Raw genomic sequence first — 18,306 nt, forward strand, 5'->3', positions numbered from 1 at the left:
AGCTTAATTTTTGTGAACCGCTGAGACAGCTTCAGCTGCAGGGCAGTGTGAAAATGAAATGAAAAAAAGTTGAGGGAGGCAGGATGCCAGGTGAGTGCTAAAACAGCAGTCTGCAGGCATCTGGGTGCCCATGGTGATCCCAGCCCTATTTGTTCACACTTTCATGTGTACACTTATGCATCCTTGGTGGACACTTAAAAATGCAATGTGTGAATCTGTCTTCAGTTGTGAAACTGGGCCTTTGATAAGGCTCCTCGGGGCTTATTTTGGCGCCTTGCGCTGAAAGGCCGCTGGCGAATTAGCGGGATTAAATCTGGTCAAAGTCATCTCCTTTCTTTCAGTTAGTATGCAGACATTCAGCCAGAGGAGTCACCCGGTGAGATTCCTAATTCTCTTCCCGGTGTCTGAACCGAACCGTTGCTTAGTCAGAACGTGGGGAAAAGCCACTTGGGAGGAGTTACATTACTCACGGTCTCTTCCAGCCAGCATCGAGAATCAGCCTGACTTGAAAGTGGACTGGATTGAGAGATCTACTTTTCCCCTTCATTACATAGTTGGTTCTACATGAACTCAGACTGTCTAAAGGGGATTGAAAAGATCTCCCTCCACGCAGCAAGCCAAATTGCATTGACCGGAGGCTGCGTCGCCTCCGCGCCAGACATATTTCGCATAATCGGCTGCTCATATTCTCAGTTCCTGGATCTCTCAGCCTCTCTGGCTAAAAGCACCCTGCTAGCAACATCAGCCTCGCACAAGGTATACGAGCACATATTCAAATAAACTTCAGGATTTAATGATTTAAGCCTACGTGCACACCTGGGCTTCCCACGGCTGTTTCTATTTTTGTTTCTCTTGCATCATCCCTCATGCTAAGGATGTGTCTCAGTCTGCTGTTCTTAAACAACAGGAATGCAACACTCCTGGGTTTTGTGTTTTAAATGCCACAATTCTTGTAGGTAATGCGATTGCAAGGCTTCATTTATGCCTTAATAGTTGTAAGTGCATCTGTAAACAGAATAGTGAACACCTCCGTCTCCTGTGACTTTACTCGGATGTAAGAAAGAATCCAAAGGAATCTCGGCTTTCATGAAAAATTGCAGCCCTTGTCATAAAAGCTGGAATTTTGGCTGCTATTAGTACCGTCAGCAAGTTTTGTCTTTTAATGAAAGTACTTCTTCTCACAGCGCATAATTAAATTATGGAACTCCACTACCACATGATGTAGTGATGGCCACCCATTTGGATGGCTTTAAAAGGGGGTTGGATAGATTCCTGGAGGAGAAGGCTAGCAATGGCTACTAGCCCTGATAGTTCTGTGCTACCTGCAGTATCAGAGGCCCAGTAGCTGGGGAACATGGGTGGAAGGGTGCTGCTATTATTATTATTATTTATTTATTTATTTATTTATTTATATAGCACCATCAATGTACATGTTGCTGTACAGAGTAAAACAGTAAATAGCAAGACCCTGCCGCATAGGCTTACATTCTAATAAAACCATAGTAAAGCAATAAGGAGGGGAAGAGAATGCAAACAGGCACAGGGTAGGGTAAACAGGCACAGGGTAGGGTAAAACTAACAGTATAGAGTCCAAACAACATCAGGTTTTAAAAGCTTTAGGAAAAAGAAAAGTGCTGCACCATGTCCTGCTTTGTTGGTCCCTGATCAACAGCTGGTTGGCCACTGAACAGAGTGCTGGACTAGATGGACCCTTGGTCTGATCCAGCATCAGGACACTTCTGATGTTCTTCATGCATTTTTGTGTGTGTGATGTAGCCAGCGGGGAGTAGTTCTCTGTCAGCAGAAGGCATGGCTCTCCTATGTGGAAGGTGACTGTTACCATTCCCACTGTGGCTATAAAACACTTGAGGGCTGCTTGGAATAGCCCCGGCCCTTAGACGGACTCAAGGAGACGCTGCGGGCCTGATACAGAACCTCCGCAGGCTGGATCAGGTCACGGACCGGTGATTCCGCGTTCATGCTGTATAGAATTTGTAGCACAGTTTCAGTGCATAATACTTGGAAGTAAGTCCTGCTGAGTCCATTGGGGCTTTCCCCCAAGTATGCGTGCCCTGGGCATCATGGCTGCAATCCTACATCAATTCGGAGGCGATGTGGGAAAAGTCCTCGTTAAGTTCAGTGGGACTTAGTCCAGAGTAAGTGTGCATAGAATTCCCACTTCCGTTCTTCAGCCCTTCCTTCACCTACCTTCCCGTTGCAGAAGGAGGTAGCAGGACAGCTGGGCGGCTGTTTCAAGCGCTCCTCGTGGGCAGTGTTGTGATTTAGGAGCGAGTCGGAGCAACCATTGGCCGCGTTCAGAAAACACGCTAAACCATGCTGCTTAACCACAAAATGGTTACCATTAACCATTGTCTGAACGGGGCCATTTTCATCAAAGGCTCCGGTGATTCTTACGGGAAGGCATAGGTTTGGAGCGGATCTACATTGCGTACTGAAGGCGCTTGCATGCGCCTGCAGTGCGCCTCCAAAGCGATTGTGTAGATCCTAGAAGGAAGAGGCGGAGGAGGAGGAGGCTGGGGAACCTGGCCGCATCCTTGCCGCCGCCGCTGCCGCCGCCCACCTCCCCGCCGGCCTCCTGCTGCCGGCGAAAGAGCCACCCGGGGCGGAGAGCTCCTTCCGCTCTCCGCCCCGCCTTCTTCCGCCGAGTGGCAATTTCGCCGGCAGCAGGAGGCCGGTGGGGAGGTGGGCGGTGGCAGCGGCAAGGACGCGGCCGTATTCCCCAGCCGCCTCTTCCTCCTCCTCTTCCTTCTAGGATCTACACAATCGCTTTGGAGGCGTACTGCAGGCGCAGTCAAGCGCCTTCAGTACGCAATGTAGATCCCCTCCCAGTCTTTGCTCGCTAACACTCCCCTCAGCCGTTCCGTTCCTTGGAACGAAGTGATGCAGTGCGGCAAAGACGTGAAGGGCTTCTCCCGCTGCAGCAGGTGGATGCTTCGCCTAATTTTTACCTGGAGGCTGAACGATGTTGCGATGTAAGATGCTGAAACGAAAAAGAAGCCTGGCGCTTTAACGTCTGCAGTGATTGTCCTGGCTGAATACTCTCAGCATCCGGCCAGTAGAAAATCCTGCACCATCAGCCCCAGTGATCAGCCAGGCTAGGGATAGATACCTTCTGCTCGGCTGAGAACTCCCTGCCGCCCGCTGTCAGAAGCCGATTGGCGGGAGATCCAGGAGAGATAAAAGGGAGTACTTCTTCACACAGTGCATAGTTAAAACTACGGAATTCACTACCAAGAGATGCAGAGATGGCCCTCAATTTAGTTGGCTTTGACAGAGGGCTAGGCAAATGCATGGAGCATAAGGCTCTCAGTGTCAGCTAGTTCTGATGGCTATATGCTACCTCCAGTGTCAGAGAAGTAGGCCTATGTACTACAGTTGCTGGGGAAACACGAGCAGGAGGGTGCTATTACACTCGCGTCTTTATTGTGGTCTTAGAATCATAGAATAGCAGAGTTGGAAGGGGCCTACAAGGCCAATGAGTCCAACCCCCTGCTCAATGCAGGAATCCACCCTAAAGCATCCCTGACAGATGCTTGTCCAGCTGCCTCTTGAAGGCCTCTAGTGTGGGAGAGCCCACAACCTCCCTAGGTCACTGGTTCCATTGTCGCACTGCTCTAACAGTCAGGAAGTTTTTCCTGATGTGCAGCTGGAATCTGGCTTCCTTTAACTTGAGCCCGTTATTCCGTGTCCTGCACTCTGGGAGATCGAGAAGAGGCAGCTGGTTGGCCACTGTGTGGGCAGAGCGCTGGATGAAACGGACCTTTGGTGTGATCCAGCATGGCTCTTCTTATGTGCTTAAACCATTGCAGGGCCTGGCTTTCTCCTGATGTGAGCTCCCCTCCCATATATCCGCATAGAACCCTAACACCCGTGAATGTTCTCTTTGCACAGGCCCTGTTGAAGAGGAAGATTGTGGAGCTGTTGATGACCTCGGACAATAAAGACGGGCTGTCCTTTGGCTTTGTGGAAGGAGGTACATGGCGCTGCGGCGCGTTGGGATTGGAGGAGCAGAGCAAAGCTGCAACTGACGCCATGAACGTCCTAGGGGACGGTGTGTCAACTGCATCTTCAGTAGAGATTATTTTCCCACCCCACCCCCCAGAATTGAGTCCCCCAACCTTTTTGGGTCAGTGGGCACTTCTGGAATTTTGAGAGAGTGTCATGGGTGCTCTCACAAAATGGCATGCATGGGACAGTTGCCTGTTCACAAAATGGCTGCCATGGTGGGTGTGGTCAATCACGAAGCGGGTGAGACTAAAAGAAAAGTGACTTACCCAAGAAAATAAGTGCAAGGCAGAGGTGCAAAACACAAAACCGCTCTTTTGATCCCGAATAAAGATGGTGATGGGAGGCAGCCTTTGCTTTGAGCATGCCAGCATCTCAGTAAAAAAGAAAAAAGTAATTTTAAAAAATCCTAAAAACTAAAATAAGAAATCAGGAGGGGTCGGGAGCTTGGCAGGTGCCGAGAAAGGTGTCCACGGACACATTGGTTCACGCTTGTACCATGTTGGAGAACCCAGTTCTAGAACAATTAATAGAGCAGATTTTATAAAAGGGTATGGGAATAAGGTGACTATTGAGCAGCCATGAATGCTTGGAAGCATGGTGTGTGTGTGTGTGTGTGTGTGCGTGCGTTTGTGTGTGTGTGTGTGTGTGTGTGTGTGTGTGTGTGAGAGAGAGAGAGAGAGAGAGTTCTTACCGACTTCGTTACACTGTCAATTTGCACACATGTAGGCTGGAAGACTTCTGATATTCCTTTATCTCTTTGGGGCCGGACTGCATGTTTTGGACTCTGCCTGGGAAGGTTTTGAATTTATGGCTCTCCTGGCGGGATAATTTGAGAGCTGAGGGTCTTTCACACTCGGTACTTCAAGGCTCCCTCATTCTCATGATCCACCTTTTCTCGCTCAGCTCTGGACGGCCCAAGCTCTGCTCTGTTCTTCCACCGTCAGCTTTTATTTGTCAACCTCTCATGCAAATTAATCCCTCACTTTTCCGGCAGTCTGTGTTCGGGGAATTTGCTTTTATTTTATTTAAACAGAAATTCAAAATACTTCCCTTCTGATAATCGGTTCTTTTTCAAAGTGTCCGTTTTATTCTTTATTTGATTAAAGCAAGACATGTCAGTGAGTCAATGAATGTCTGATAGTCCTAAACTCTTGGGTGGTGAGATTAAGAATAAGCAAAGGCCCCAGCTGCATTGCTGCCTGCTTTTGAGGGGGCAGAGAAATAATTCCGGAGGTGCGGGGCGGACGGACGAGTAAAGGCGAGTTCCCTAGAATCTGAACAGTGTTGTCTAGAAATCTGTAGAGTTGTGATGACGTGTGAAATTTGACATTATTTGAAAGAATGTGGTGGGCTTGCTGGAATTCCAAGAATCTCAAATTTTGTTTTGTTGTCAAAGGAAGACCATCGTCTTCTTTGCGGTAGAGGAAGTTGGCAACCCTGAAGGCCTTGGTTTGTGTAAGGCTTGAAAGCAAGAGAGTTTGGATGTTACTTTTAGGACTGCGGTCCTCAGATGGTGAGCTGTGGGCCTCATCCTCTCTTCCTCTCTTGCCGTGTGCATTGCCTCTGCCCTTCCATCTTCGATTCCCTGTGGCTTCCGACACTCTGTTCCTGTTACCCCGTTGTTCTTTCGATGGCCAGACAAGCGCTTGAAATGATGAGTGTGTCATTTGTACTTCCTGGTTCCAGAATGTGAGTGCCCTTTTTTAAAAAAAAAGGAAAGGAAAGGAAAGCGGGGGTATTTCTTAAACGTATATTTCTTCGTTCCATTAGCATGCCAAAGGCAGGTAACTCGATAAAAATTGCAGAAAGCACTTACACTAAATCAAATCGCAGCGATAAAAGGAGCGCTAAGTACCGTATGATAACAAGTCATCATCGTCTGATAGGAACGGGAGAGCCAGGAGCTGGCAGTTGAGCAGCAATGGCAGGGATGGCCAGGTGTGTGTGTGTGTGGGGGGGGGCTCTCCTTGGCATTTGGGGATGTCTCCATTCGTAAGTGTGGGTCTTAAAACCAGAGTGGGCAGCAGGTGGCCCTCGGCCTAATTTCACAAGCCCTCTGCAAGCAAACGTTTCAGATTTCTGTCAAAAGTGAACTGCCACTTGCCTGGCAGCCCATTGGGGCCCATGCCTCCGCTGGAGAAATCCTTTTCGGAGGAGGACTTTGAGGTCCCAGAGTAAAAGAGCAGTCTGTGCAAGAAGAGCAGGAGGAGGCTGGGCCATTGAGGGAGACAGCTCATCCCGGGCCTCTGAGGCTGACGGACCCCCTAACCCATGAGAGCAGTGGTGACTAAAGAAGCAGGCCAGAAGAACCGCTGTGAGAAGGAGTGCCCGTTTGCCGAGGGAAGCTCCTCATGAGTAAAGGGCTTCTTGTGAGTAGGGCCCTCCTCACAAGGAGGACTTCTTCCAGAAGCCTCTGATGTGCTGCTTGCTAATGTTAGAATAGTAGAGTTGGAAGTCCAAGAGTTGGAAGCTCAATGCAGGAATCCACCTTAACGCACGCTTGACAGATGGTTGTCCAGCTGCCACTTTGAAGGCCTCTTGTATGGGAGAGGCCACAACCTCCCTAGGTCATTGGTTCCATTGTCGTATTGCTCTAACAGTCAGGAAGTTTTTTTCCTGATGTCAGGCCGGAATCTGGCTTCCTGTCACTTGAGCCCATTATTCCATGTCCTACGCTCTGGGAGGATCAAGAAGAGACCCTGGCCCTCCCTTGACAACCTTTCAAGCATTTGAAGAGTGCTATCATGTCTCCCCTGGCGTGGGGCACTGGAAACGCCACCATAGACCTGCTGCTTGCTGGAACACGCCTTTACCTCCGCCCCTAGTATTTCACAGCCTAGCTTTCCCGATCTTGTTTCTTTGAACCGATCTCTCATGCTGCTGACCCTTGGGTTCCTGATAAGATCCTGTTCCCTTGGATTACACTTGAACTGTTTTTGCCTCTGCTTCTGGCCTCTGGTTACCTTTTGATCTTCAAGATGGATTTGTCCCATAGACTGACTCAGGACTGAGCCTGAAGCAGCCACAGTAAGACACGGGGCGGAAGGGATGGAGCGATAGAGAGGAGGAGTGGCAGAGAGAGAGAGAGAGAGAGAAGGGTGAAAGAGAGAGAAAATGGATCCAGCATTTTGGAGAACTTTAGAGCAGCCTTCCTCAACCTGGGGCGCTCCAGATGTGTTGGACTACAACTCCCAGAATGCCCCAGCCAGCTGGCTGGGGCATTCTGGGAGATGCAGTCCAACACATCTGGAGCGCCCCAGGTTGAGGAAAGCTGCTTTAGAGGCTGGCTCTGGCTGAATCCCAGAGTGGATTCACAGCCCCACCAAAATCGGAGCCACTGACCTCCACTGGTCTTACCTGAACACAAACTGTACCTGTTCAACTCGTGCTGATTTTTAGTGGGGAAGCTGAAGTTCTGATTTTTAGTGGGGAAGCTGAAGTTCTGATTTTTAGTGGGGAAGCTGAAGTTCTCGAAACCTCTCAGGATTAATGTCGATGGGCCGGAATGGCTTTTCGTATTTCAAAATCAAACCTATTTTCTTCGTGTACGAGTCACTTACATTATTTTTAAAAACAACAACAACAACTTAGTGCTTCCTTTTCTCTCATTAAATTGGAGCTTTAAAACCCAAAGGCTTAATTAAAGCCGTGCGAGCAAACCTTGCCGGCAGAGAATGGCACGTCGTCGTCTCCGAAAGGGTCTAAAAGTGAAGGCAATCAGCAGGAAGAACAGCCACGGAGGGGGTTATTTCTCCAAAGCAGCGCTTGGTTGTGCAGAAAGCGATGGCGTTGGCAAGGCTGGCTTCCCCTCCTCCAGGTGCGGGGGCGGCTGTGTTCACACAGTGCTCCCCCCCAGATTCTGTTTCCCCCTGCACTTTGCTGGGGGTGCCGGCTTCCGTTGATTGTGAATAAATACTGGGGTCCAGGAGATCTGGCACTCCTTTTGTTTTCCTTTCCAGGGAAATCAAAACTATCTCCCTCTCCTGTTCATTCATGCATTATTATTTTTAAAATGTATACCTTGCCTCTATAATTCTAGACATTTCCTAGGCAGCTTACACTAATTTAGAAACCAAACCGGATAATGTTAAAAACTGTCACTAGGTATTGCACCCATATCGCTACCCCAGTGGAAGCAGCAGCAGTAAGGTTACAGGGCAGTGCTATGGACCCCAGGAGAGTGTCCCAGGCACCATAGGATACGTTGAATTGCCCCTCTCAAGACTCCTTCCCCCCGCTTTGGAGCCGCCAAGGAAAGCACCACAGTGGTTGCTCTGTTGAGGTTCAGTGGGCAGGGAGGGGAAAGGCCAGGTTCTGCAGGATCTTGAAGCTTCTCCATCGCCGGGGTTCCACCACCAAAAAGGCCCTTTTTGCCCATCACCACCCACCCGACGAAGGGACTTTAATGATGATCTTAACAGAGGGACAAGTCTGTGTGGGAGCAGGCTGTCCTTGAAGGGAATATGTTGGCTGGCTGGGAAAAGTGGCTGGGTTTCCAGATCTCCTAGGTGGTGTACTAACGTCTTCCCCTTTCCTGGGGCGCACTTGACTGGCTGTCAGAACTTGCTGTATCCAGACTACCCCGTCTGGCCTTTCCAAAAGACCTAATTCCCAAAGACCACGGAGTGTGCTTGGATCATCCCTTGTAGGATTCAGCCCTGGTTTTCCAGGTGATTGCTGAAAAACTTGATGGCTTGCGATCCCTGTGCGCTTATCTTGTGAATGAAAAACCCAGCAGCCCTTATTACGTCCTGTTTCATTTGACTTTGTAATATCCCAGCACCAATGAGGCTGGCATCCCGTGGCATTCAGCCCAGGCTTGGCCTCTCCCCCCCTCTCTTTCTTCAAGCCGCAGCACTTCCGGGCCTCGTCCACGTGGCGTCGCTCCCTCCCCGCCGGTAGGAGACAGGGAAGTGGCTGAGCTGCGTTCCCGTCTCCTGCCTGGATGTGTTTACTGCCTGCGAGCGCTCTCTTGTTTGGAGTTGTCTTCTCCGGCGGGCTTGTACGACGAGAGCGCCTTGATCCCAGCTCGTGCCTCAGATGTCACAACAATCTGCTCATTAGAGTCAACATGTCAAGTAATCAGGAAGGCGGAATAACTAGGGCTCTGAGTGATGCGATGGCGGAGGAAGCGAGGTGGCTGTGAGAACACACGAAGAGCCGAGGTAAGAAGGCTTGGAAGAGGAAGGAAGAGCAGAGGTGCCGGCTGCCTGCAGGTGGAAGACGCCGGCCTTGTTGGCTCAGGTGCGCTTCTGCCTCTACTGCCTGTCCTGGTGATTCTCATTGGCCCCACAAAGTTCACAGGCAAGACCGCCTTCTGAAAGGACCCTGAGATTTAGAACCAGGCTGTGCACAGTTTCCCTGGAAATAAACTTTCCTGAGGATCAGTGTTCGCTCCTTATGTCCAAGCTTCTAGTCCTTTGTGTTTCCAGCCACCGAGAAGGTGTTCCGTGTTCCATGCTGCTGAACGGAGCTGCTTCATGAATCAGGCGGTTTGCCCATCCAGGCCAGCGCTGTCCATTCCAACTGGGCAGCCCTGCAACCTGAAACTGGATGCGGCAGCGATCAAAGCTGGAACTTCCAGCGTGCAGAGCCGAAAGAGCTGCTGCCCCCTCCCACTTCCTGCATGCCGTATATGAGGCCTGTCTTGTCCAGGGTGCGCGAACAGACAGCGCGCAACCGTGCTTGAGCTGCTGCCGTGGTGGGACAGATTGGTGACGGTAAAGTAGGTCAAAGAAACGCATCTCACAATTTAGCCTTGCCCCCCACATCTCCCGATCCTTCCAGCCCCACTTTGCAGTATCCACTCTCAGACAGAATGAACTAAAGGCAAGGCCATCGACTCCTCTGTTACTCCCTGGATCTTCTAGAGCCGTTTCCCCCAACCTGCTTCCCTCCAGATGGTTTGGAGAACCACCTCGCCGTCCATCGGTCCTGCTGCTTGGAGGCTGATGGAGGGCACCGGGTCGCGGGAGGCTGTTCTTGGAGGTGCAGCAAGCTCAGGGTTGCTTATGGCTCCAGAAGTGAGGCAAACAAGGTTCTAGAGTTCACAGCATTTGATCTACCCCTGATTTCCGTTCTTCCTCTCTGAACATAACCCGAGCGTCTGTAGGTTGTGTTCAGTTCGTTGGGTTACAGGAGGAACTGGCCTCATCTTTCATAGACCTAATAGGTGGACGTTTTTTGTTTGGCTTGTAAAAAAGGCGCACACTTAGTAACAGCTTGTGAACACACCAGATTGGATTCTCGTGTGTGTGTGTGTGTGTACTTTGATTGGGAGAGCTGGCTGGTTTGCTCCTATTGCAGTCTTACACCCACTTCTGTCTGCTCGTGTTCTTGCACACACTCAAGAAGCCCCCTGCTACCAACAGATACCCCCAGAGCTGAAGCTGATGAGACTGGTGTGGCACCTGGATGCAGCTTCGAATGCTAATGGGCTACTTTGGTGTGCAGCCTTTTATCCCATCAACACTAATTGTTCCACAAGTGCTAATTATGCCTTGTGGCATCCACCTCTGCCAATGTCCCCCCCCCCGGTCCCCCGGGGTGACTTGGGAGCTTGCGACACTGAACGTCTTAAGCTAGAACTACAAGGGCGTAACTACACTACAGGCACAGTGTTTTCACAGTCATTTCCTCTCCCCGAGCGGTAGATTGGCGAGGGACGGGGGAACTCTCAGTACCTTCACCAAACTATAATTTGTAGGATTCAGGGCAGAGCGGTGAAGGGAGAGAGTAAACTGGAATAAAATTTATTTATTTATTTATTGCGTTTTTATACCGCCCAATAGCCAAGGCTCCCTGGGCGGTTCACATAAAACTGATAGATGCAGCCCAATTTAGATCCAATGGCCAAAGTACATTTCATAGTGGGTTGTATCTCTCATTGGGATTTTCTCTGGGCTGGTTCACACATGCACATTCATCACTTGACAAGTACGCCATCAACCGACGGCTTGCGCGCTCCAGCCGGGCATCTGTTTTCGCCCCCAATGTGAGCTCTTTTGTGCTGTCGCCCCGGGTTTTCAGCTGCTAGTCACCCAGCGCACCATAATCCATGGACATACACTAATGTGTGAACCACATGCAAGGAGAACATGAAGAGCGTGATACAGCCAGGGCAGAATTTCTTCCTGAGGTTAATGCTGTAAACCAACACAGTGCCTGGGCTAAGCTGAGAGGTGCCATTGCGAATTAAATTATGAACGTCTGGCTCCTTAAGCCTACCTGAAATCTCTCTCTTTTTGTTTACCTCCCTTTCCAATAGCTCTGGCCACTATTAACTTTCAAAAGATGGAGAAGGATATCTTCCTCAAACTTGACAACATACAGGTAAGGAAGAAGCGTTACAAGCCTAGGCCTGTTGTTCTAATATCCGTGTTATATGCTGTGTGGTCTGCTGGTGACTCTGACGAAAAAGGAAGGCACCATATATAAGAAAATTGTGAAGGGAGGCTCCAGCTGTGTTTAGAGATGTGTTTATTGAGCTTGACAGATTTCATATATAACTATAAAGAGACCAAAAGCAAAAGTAGCCGTCTTTGCTGTAAGAAAAAAATCCGAAATCTATATTAGGGCAATATCTTCACTGAGAAAAGAAAAAAAAAGAAGTGAGAAAGTCCGATGTTTCAGAGAAAAGTCTCCTTCTTCAGGGGCTTCCTGCACTATTTGAACCCATTTGGAACAAGTAAACATTACATCAGTGTTCAAGTAGTGAAGGCAGCCCAGCGGCCAGAGAACCAAGGGCTGCTAGGAACCGGCATCCTCTGCCTCCCGAGATAAATGTCATGGCAAGGGGGAACCAACTTGGCCCCATACATCCGCCAGAGATGAAGCGGCTGTAGGGAGCTCGCTTCACACACACACACACACACACACACCTGACCCTGCCAGAAGGAACGGGCACACAGCTCCATCGGACCGTTCCTTGGGACTGCAGAGTCCAGCTTCATCCAGCAGCCAGAGAACTGAGGGCCACCCTTGCTTCCCCCGAAGAGGAGAAAGACCAACAGGAGACCAGCCTGGCCCCATACATCAGGCAGAGGAGGAACAGCTGCAGGGAGCTTGCTTTTGCCCGTTGCTGCCAGAAATAACCCGTCTTAAGAACTTTGAAATGAAGAACTCGTGCACGGGGTTTGCTTTTTTCCTCCTCCCTCCCAATCCCTTTTCTTTTTGTGTTGTGTTTTTTTCAACCATAAGCCAGGGATTAATCTTTGTAAGCCACTCTGGGAGGACTTTGGCGAGCTTGAAAACGGCTGGTTCTCCCGTCCTTCTGAGTGGCACGCCTCTGGAGGACACCAGGCCGGGGGGAAGCTGCTCTACCCACTTCCTGTACAGCAAAGAGCCCTAAAAGGGCGGGACAGGAGAAAAATAAGCAAACTCGAATACAGTGGATCCTTGGGTTGTGGCTCCCCTTCCCTTCTCAGCTGTTTGGGCAGAGGTTCAGCCACGTCTCTTTTACGGCCGCACGGGAGGCGCGATCACGGTGGACAAGCAGAGCGCCAGCCCGTTCACACTCGATTGGCTGTGTCACAAAGCCACCGCCAAGGTGTGATTAAATCATTCCCCTTGCCTGAGCCGGATCTGCAGCACGAGGCCTGCGTTTGTCTCTCCTTTTTAGTGCTTAACATATTTGAGTGGCTGGTAATTCCTTTTCTAATACCGAGCGATCGATTAAGCAATTAAGGGGAACAAGGCTTGGCAGCAGGAGGCCGGGCAATGCAGCTTCCGTTTTCTGGCAGGCAGGCTCTTCGTAGCCTGCTTTGGTGTGTGGTCGGGGTGGTGGGGCAGGGGAGTGGGGGAGGGAGGGAGAGAGAGAGAAGGGAGAGGGGAGGGCCCTTCCAAACCCTGCGGCTGACAGACAAACGATCTTGCACTCCAGACTGCTATTTAATTATTCCAGTCCCAGGTCTCTCCGCTCTCGTAATGCCTGCCGTTATCAGTTCAGCTCAGTTTATTGTCTTGCCCATAGCCCTCCTTCTGCTCCACATGGGGGAAAACCAATGTGGTCCAGGAGATAGCAAGAGGCAGCAGACCAGAGGCAGGAAGCAGGCTGCAGAAACGCTGGGCTAGCTGGAGGCGTTGAGGAAGAACTGGGCAGCCTCTCCCAGCTGGAGAGAAGTCAGCAGATCTGGGCGTCTTTCATATCCCTCGCCATCACCTAATTTCCCAGGCCAGAAGGATCACATAATCTTAAAGGAATTGCACTGGCTGCCTGTATGCTTCCGGTTGGAATTCAGGGTGTTGGTAATGACGTTTAAAGCCCTAAACGGCTTGGAACCTCGATACTTGAGAAAGCGCCTCTCCTTATATATGCCTGCCCGAGACTCGAGATCTGTTGGAGGTGTCCTCTTCTGCATCCCACCAACGCGAGACATACATTATGGTGGGACGTGGGAGAAGGGCCTTCTCTGTGGTGGCCCCCCGGCTGTGGAATGCCCTCCCCTTGGAGGCCCGATTGGCACCACCGCTGGCTTCATTTCAGCACCAAGTTAAAATACGGCTTTTTATCAAAGCCTGTGAGGGCTATATTCACCAAACCTGCACGTAGTTTTGATTGGTTTAATTGGTTTTAACTGTTTTTAAGTTCTACACTGGTTTTAGATGGATTTATGGTTTAGCTTGGTTTTAGCGGTGCATATTTATTGTTTTATATTGTTGTATGAGTTTATCTGTACGCCGCCCTGAGAGCCTTGTGATATAGGGTGAGATACAGCGGCCGTCACCACCACCTCTCCCCTCGGGTTCTGGAATGCAAGAGAAGTGGTGGGGGTCCTTGATCCCTATTGCCGTGGGGCAGGGAGGGCAGCGGGAGCCGCTTCAGCCAGTGCCTCTCCTGGGTTCCCGGCTGCAGGCAACGTGGCCTCGGAATCAGTGGCCAGCTCAGCTCAGTGCAGAAACTCTCTCCTTCCTGAAAAGATTAATTATAGTCAGCCGTCTTCGAACGATGGGAGATCTTACCCAGGAGGGTTATGTAGGAAAGGGTGGTGTGTCTGCGTGCGAGTGAGAGAAAGACAAGGAAAATCTTGAACTCATACTAAATATTCAGGGATTATGGGGCTTTAGCACTAAACGTGCTGCAGATTGACTTTCGTGTATGTGTGTGTGTCGGGGGGATATTTTGGCTGTGTATTCAGCATGTGTGTGCACGTGTGTTTTCCTGTTCTTTTTCAAACCAGATGAAGTCAAGGCTCCTATTCCTTGCCTAAGTCTGTTGAGTTGAGCGTGGTTCCTAGATTTATTCTTAACAAAAGCCCAACTGAGACAATGCAGTCCTGTTCAGCAGTAAAGCCACAAAACCAAGCAGCTGAACCAGCAGAGAGACCAATAGCTAAAACCTAAGGAAATGATCTCCAATACTATTCTAAAAAGCCTGGGTAAACGGCACAGACTTTGACCGCCACCTAAAAAGTTAACCGGGGTGCCGCCATGCAAACATGTCTAGGGGAACGCTCCGTAATTTGGGTGCCACCAAAGAAAAGGCCCCGTCTCTCTCTACTAGCCGCCCTGTGACCAATATATTGCTTAAAGTGTGTTTCGAGAGTTTAATACTTTGGAATTAAGGCCTTTAAATAGATAATGTGGCGTTTGTGCAAGTATTTGCTTTGCTGCCCTAATGGCTGAGAACGCTCTGACTCGCAACGAAGAGATCTCTAAAGCGGAGGTTTTCAGCCTGCCTTCCCAGGGAGCCAGGCTTTTAGGAAGGCAGAGCGGCTGCATTGGATTCCTGCATTGAGCAGGGGGTTGGACTCGATAGCCTTGTAGACCCCTTCCAACTCTACTATTCTATGACTCCCTATGATTCTGTGACTGGAAAGCCACTGGCAAGGACCGGAAAGCCACTGGGTTAGATATGGGCCAAGAGGCGGCTTCATCAGAGACCACACCCCTCGCCTCATTGATTTCGCCTTGTGAATTAGGCGCAAATCCGCACTTGCTAGAACTTACCCCGCCGGTTCTTGTGTTTTGCCTTTTCACAGCACGACATGCCAAAGATGGTGATGGAATACTGGACTGGATGGTTTGATAGTTGGGGAGGACCTCATAATGTTTACGATGTCGATGGTGAGTCGCTGTTCCGCCTTGCTCACTGGGTGTTTCTGCTCCTCCGCCCCCTATACGTCCCACATGCTGCTGCCCTCCCTCCCTCCCTCCCTCCCTCCCTCCTCCCCTGCTCCACATGTCAGTGACCATCCCTTCCTGTCCACCCCAGTTATCTTTCCGAGCTCCAAACTAGCAGCAGGGATAGATTTGCAGGTACAGCCTCAGGTTAACAGATGCTGGATTTGCATATATTTTAAATCAACAGCTTGACCTCCTTTAATATCAACCTTTTGAGCTGAAGTGAATGACTACAAGGTACACAGGGGCTTCTCGGTAGTGGTACCGCCGTTGCTGGCTTCCCTTCCCGTATCTATTTGCCACAGACTGAATCTGATAGTTTTTAGGCACTGGCAAGGGGGGGGCAGGGGGGTTAGTTTTATTTTGTAATGGCTTTTAATGGCTTCTGAGGTTTTACAGCGGCTTTTAAATTGTTAAGAGCTGCCATTGTGGTGGTGTTCTGCTTTGTTGTTCTGTTTTAAGTTTTAATTTGTTCAATGCAATATTAGGAGAACCTTTTGAAAGGTGAGTAAAAGTTCCTTACTTTTTAGTTTTTATATGGATGCTTAAAATACCCTCAATGGTATTAAAAACAACAACGACCTGACAGTTCTGCAGAGATCTGGGATTTAAATATCTCCTCATTCAAAAGAGGAGCATTAAGCCACCAGAGACCAGGAAAGGAAAGGAACCTCTCGTGCAAGCACTGAGTCATTACTGACTCTTGGAGGGACGCCAGCTTTCGCTGATGTTTTCTTGGCAGGCCTTATAGCGGGGTGGTTTGCCGTTGCCTTCCCCGGCCGTGATTCCCTTTCCCCCAGCTAGCTGGGTACTCATTTTACCGACCTCGGAAGGATGGAAGGCTGAGTCGACCCGAGCCAGCTGCCTGAAACCAGCTTCCGCTGGGATCGAACTCAGGCCGTGGGGAGCATTTAAGCTGCAGAAACTGCTGCTTTACCGCAAGTTCCAACTACAATCGATACATCAGTGTGGTCTGAAACTACCAATGTATTGATCTTAAAAGCATTTATTTGCTGCAGCAAGGACGTAGAAAGCAAAAAGTAATCTAGTCAAAAACAATTACAATGTACAGTTGAAATGAAAGTACACTCTCTAGCACTTGCGTGCAAAATCCTCCAAACATCAGTCAAACAAAGTTCAACCACATAAGCTTAGCTTTTAGGGGCAGGTGTACACCTATCCAGCCAGAATATTGAATTGCTGGACTGATAATGATTTAAGGGAGGGCCTTTTTAGTGGTGGTACCCCAGCTGTGGAAAACTGCCCCCAAAGAGTCGAGCCTCTGTTGCGGCCTTTTTCAGTGCCAGGTGAATGCCTTCTTATTTCTCCAGGATTTCGAGTTCAAAAATTGTGTTAGTGCATTTTTAGCTCTCTGCACTGCTGATGGCTTTTACCTTGGTTTTATTCCGTTTTAAGCACATGCCTTTTATATTACGTTTTACTATGTTATCACATTTTGTGGTTTATGTTTCGTTTTGTGAACTGCCCAGAAAGCTTTGGCTAGTGGGCGGTTTTTTTTTTATTATTATTATTATTTTTATAAATTTTTATTGAACTACTACATAAAAAACAAACAAACATAACAATTTAACATACCATACAAAAGAAAAAATTCCAATACATAACAAATTACTTGTGTATATAATTGTTAACCTATAATATTTTATCCATAACATAATCCAACGTAATTCAACATAATCCAACAAGTGCTCCCCCTTCCCTTCGGGATCATTCCTGTTTCCAAAATCTTAACACCTCTTCTGCTGGTGGTTTCCCACTATCCCTTAGAAAACACAAATATTAGGAACTGTTTCCAAATTTCCTCAAAATCGTTTTTTGCTATACCTCTTCTCACTTTAATGTTACATGTCAATTTATCATTAATAGCAATATCCCATACTTCTTTATACCATTCTTCAATACAATAATCACCTTGAATCTTCCAGTTCCTAGTTACAATTAACCTTGCTGCAGTCAGCAAATTTGTTATCAATTCCTTAATTTCTTTTTTACATTTTAAGTCTTCATATAGTGAAAGTAATGCAACTCTTGGTGTTTCTTCTATCTTCGTTCCAACAATTTCTTCAATCTCAGAAAACACCATCTTCCACAATTTTTGCACATGTTTACATTCTAGTGGGCGGTTTAGAAATGAATTAAATAATCGGGGAAGGTAAGATCTTTTCCCAAGAGGAACAGGCTGGGGTTCGTTTGCTTTTCTCTGCAGTAGGAACTTGGTTATCGCCAAGTAAGGACAAAACGCTGAGTGTGAAGTACGCAGCAGAGATCATTCCGTAAGAGTTATTGCTGGGCCCACATTGGGCTCGCCTGGCTGTATCATCTAGCACACCGGAAATGCCCTGCTCCCCGCGTCTCCATGGGCACCCATTCTTTGTCATGCCGTCGTAACACCACAGAGCATCTGCTGGCACCGAGGCGCACTAAACCCTTTCATTTCCCTGTGCAGAAATGCTGGAGACGGTTGAAGACATCATCAAGACGGGAGCCTCCATCAATCTCTACATGTTCCACGGAGGCACAAACTTCGGCTTTTGGAATGGTGCTGTGCATTTTGAGGAATACAAGCCAACCATCTCCAGCTATGGTAAGGTTACATTTCCGTTACCGCTCGCTAGGAGCTCCATCAGGCAAACATTTTGTTGCACGCTTGTTACTGGGCACTCGCGGATTTTCGCAGGCCCCTCTCACGATGTCGTCTGCCTCCAGAGCACCTCCCGCCCCTTCTAGCCTCCCACACGCCACAAAAAACACCCCCAGTACGACTTATTTTTAAAGACAGAAGTTGCCGCTATTCCTGCTGTGGGCAGGAGAAGCAGCGGGATCAAAATGGCCCTCTGAATGGGCCATGTGCATGTTGTTTGCTTCCTCTTTCAAAAGAGGAAGTAATGAGGGACAAACGCGCAGGTGGAGAAGCAACGGTAAGCAAACGCGATTTGCCTCCGTGTGATGATGCTTTAGGTTAGGAGCACAGGAAACAGCCTGTTACCAAATTCAGGCTGTTTCTTTGCCTAGCCCAGTATTGCCTGCTTTGGCTAACCGTGGCAGCTTTCCAGGACCTTCAGAGGAGTTTTTACCCTCCACCCTTTTAAGAGAGGTGCCAGGGAGTAAACCTGCGACATTTGTATGCAAAGCATG

The 18,306-nt window shown here is 49.0% G+C and overlaps 1 protein-coding gene across 1 annotated transcript in view; it reads left to right on the forward strand.

Annotated features, from left to right (window-relative positions):
* LOC134407380 (beta-galactosidase-1-like protein 2) overlaps positions 1-18,306 on the forward strand; it is an 80,924-nt gene that overhangs the window by 36,692 nt on the left and 25,926 nt on the right. Inside the window, exons 7-10 of the mRNA XM_063139120.1 lie at positions 3,913-3,994; positions 11,297-11,361; positions 15,009-15,093; positions 17,618-17,755. Of these exons, the coding sequence (XP_062995190.1) occupies positions 3,913-3,994; positions 11,297-11,361; positions 15,009-15,093; positions 17,618-17,755 (370 nt within the window). The remainder of the gene's footprint in view (positions 1-3,912; positions 3,995-11,296; positions 11,362-15,008; positions 15,094-17,617; positions 17,756-18,306) is intronic.

The sequence above is a fragment of the Elgaria multicarinata genome, chromosome 12, assembly GCF_023053635.1.
Source record: "Elgaria multicarinata webbii isolate HBS135686 ecotype San Diego chromosome 12, rElgMul1.1.pri, whole genome shotgun sequence".
Taxonomy (NCBI): Eukaryota; Metazoa; Chordata; class Lepidosauria; order Squamata; family Anguidae; genus Elgaria; species Elgaria multicarinata.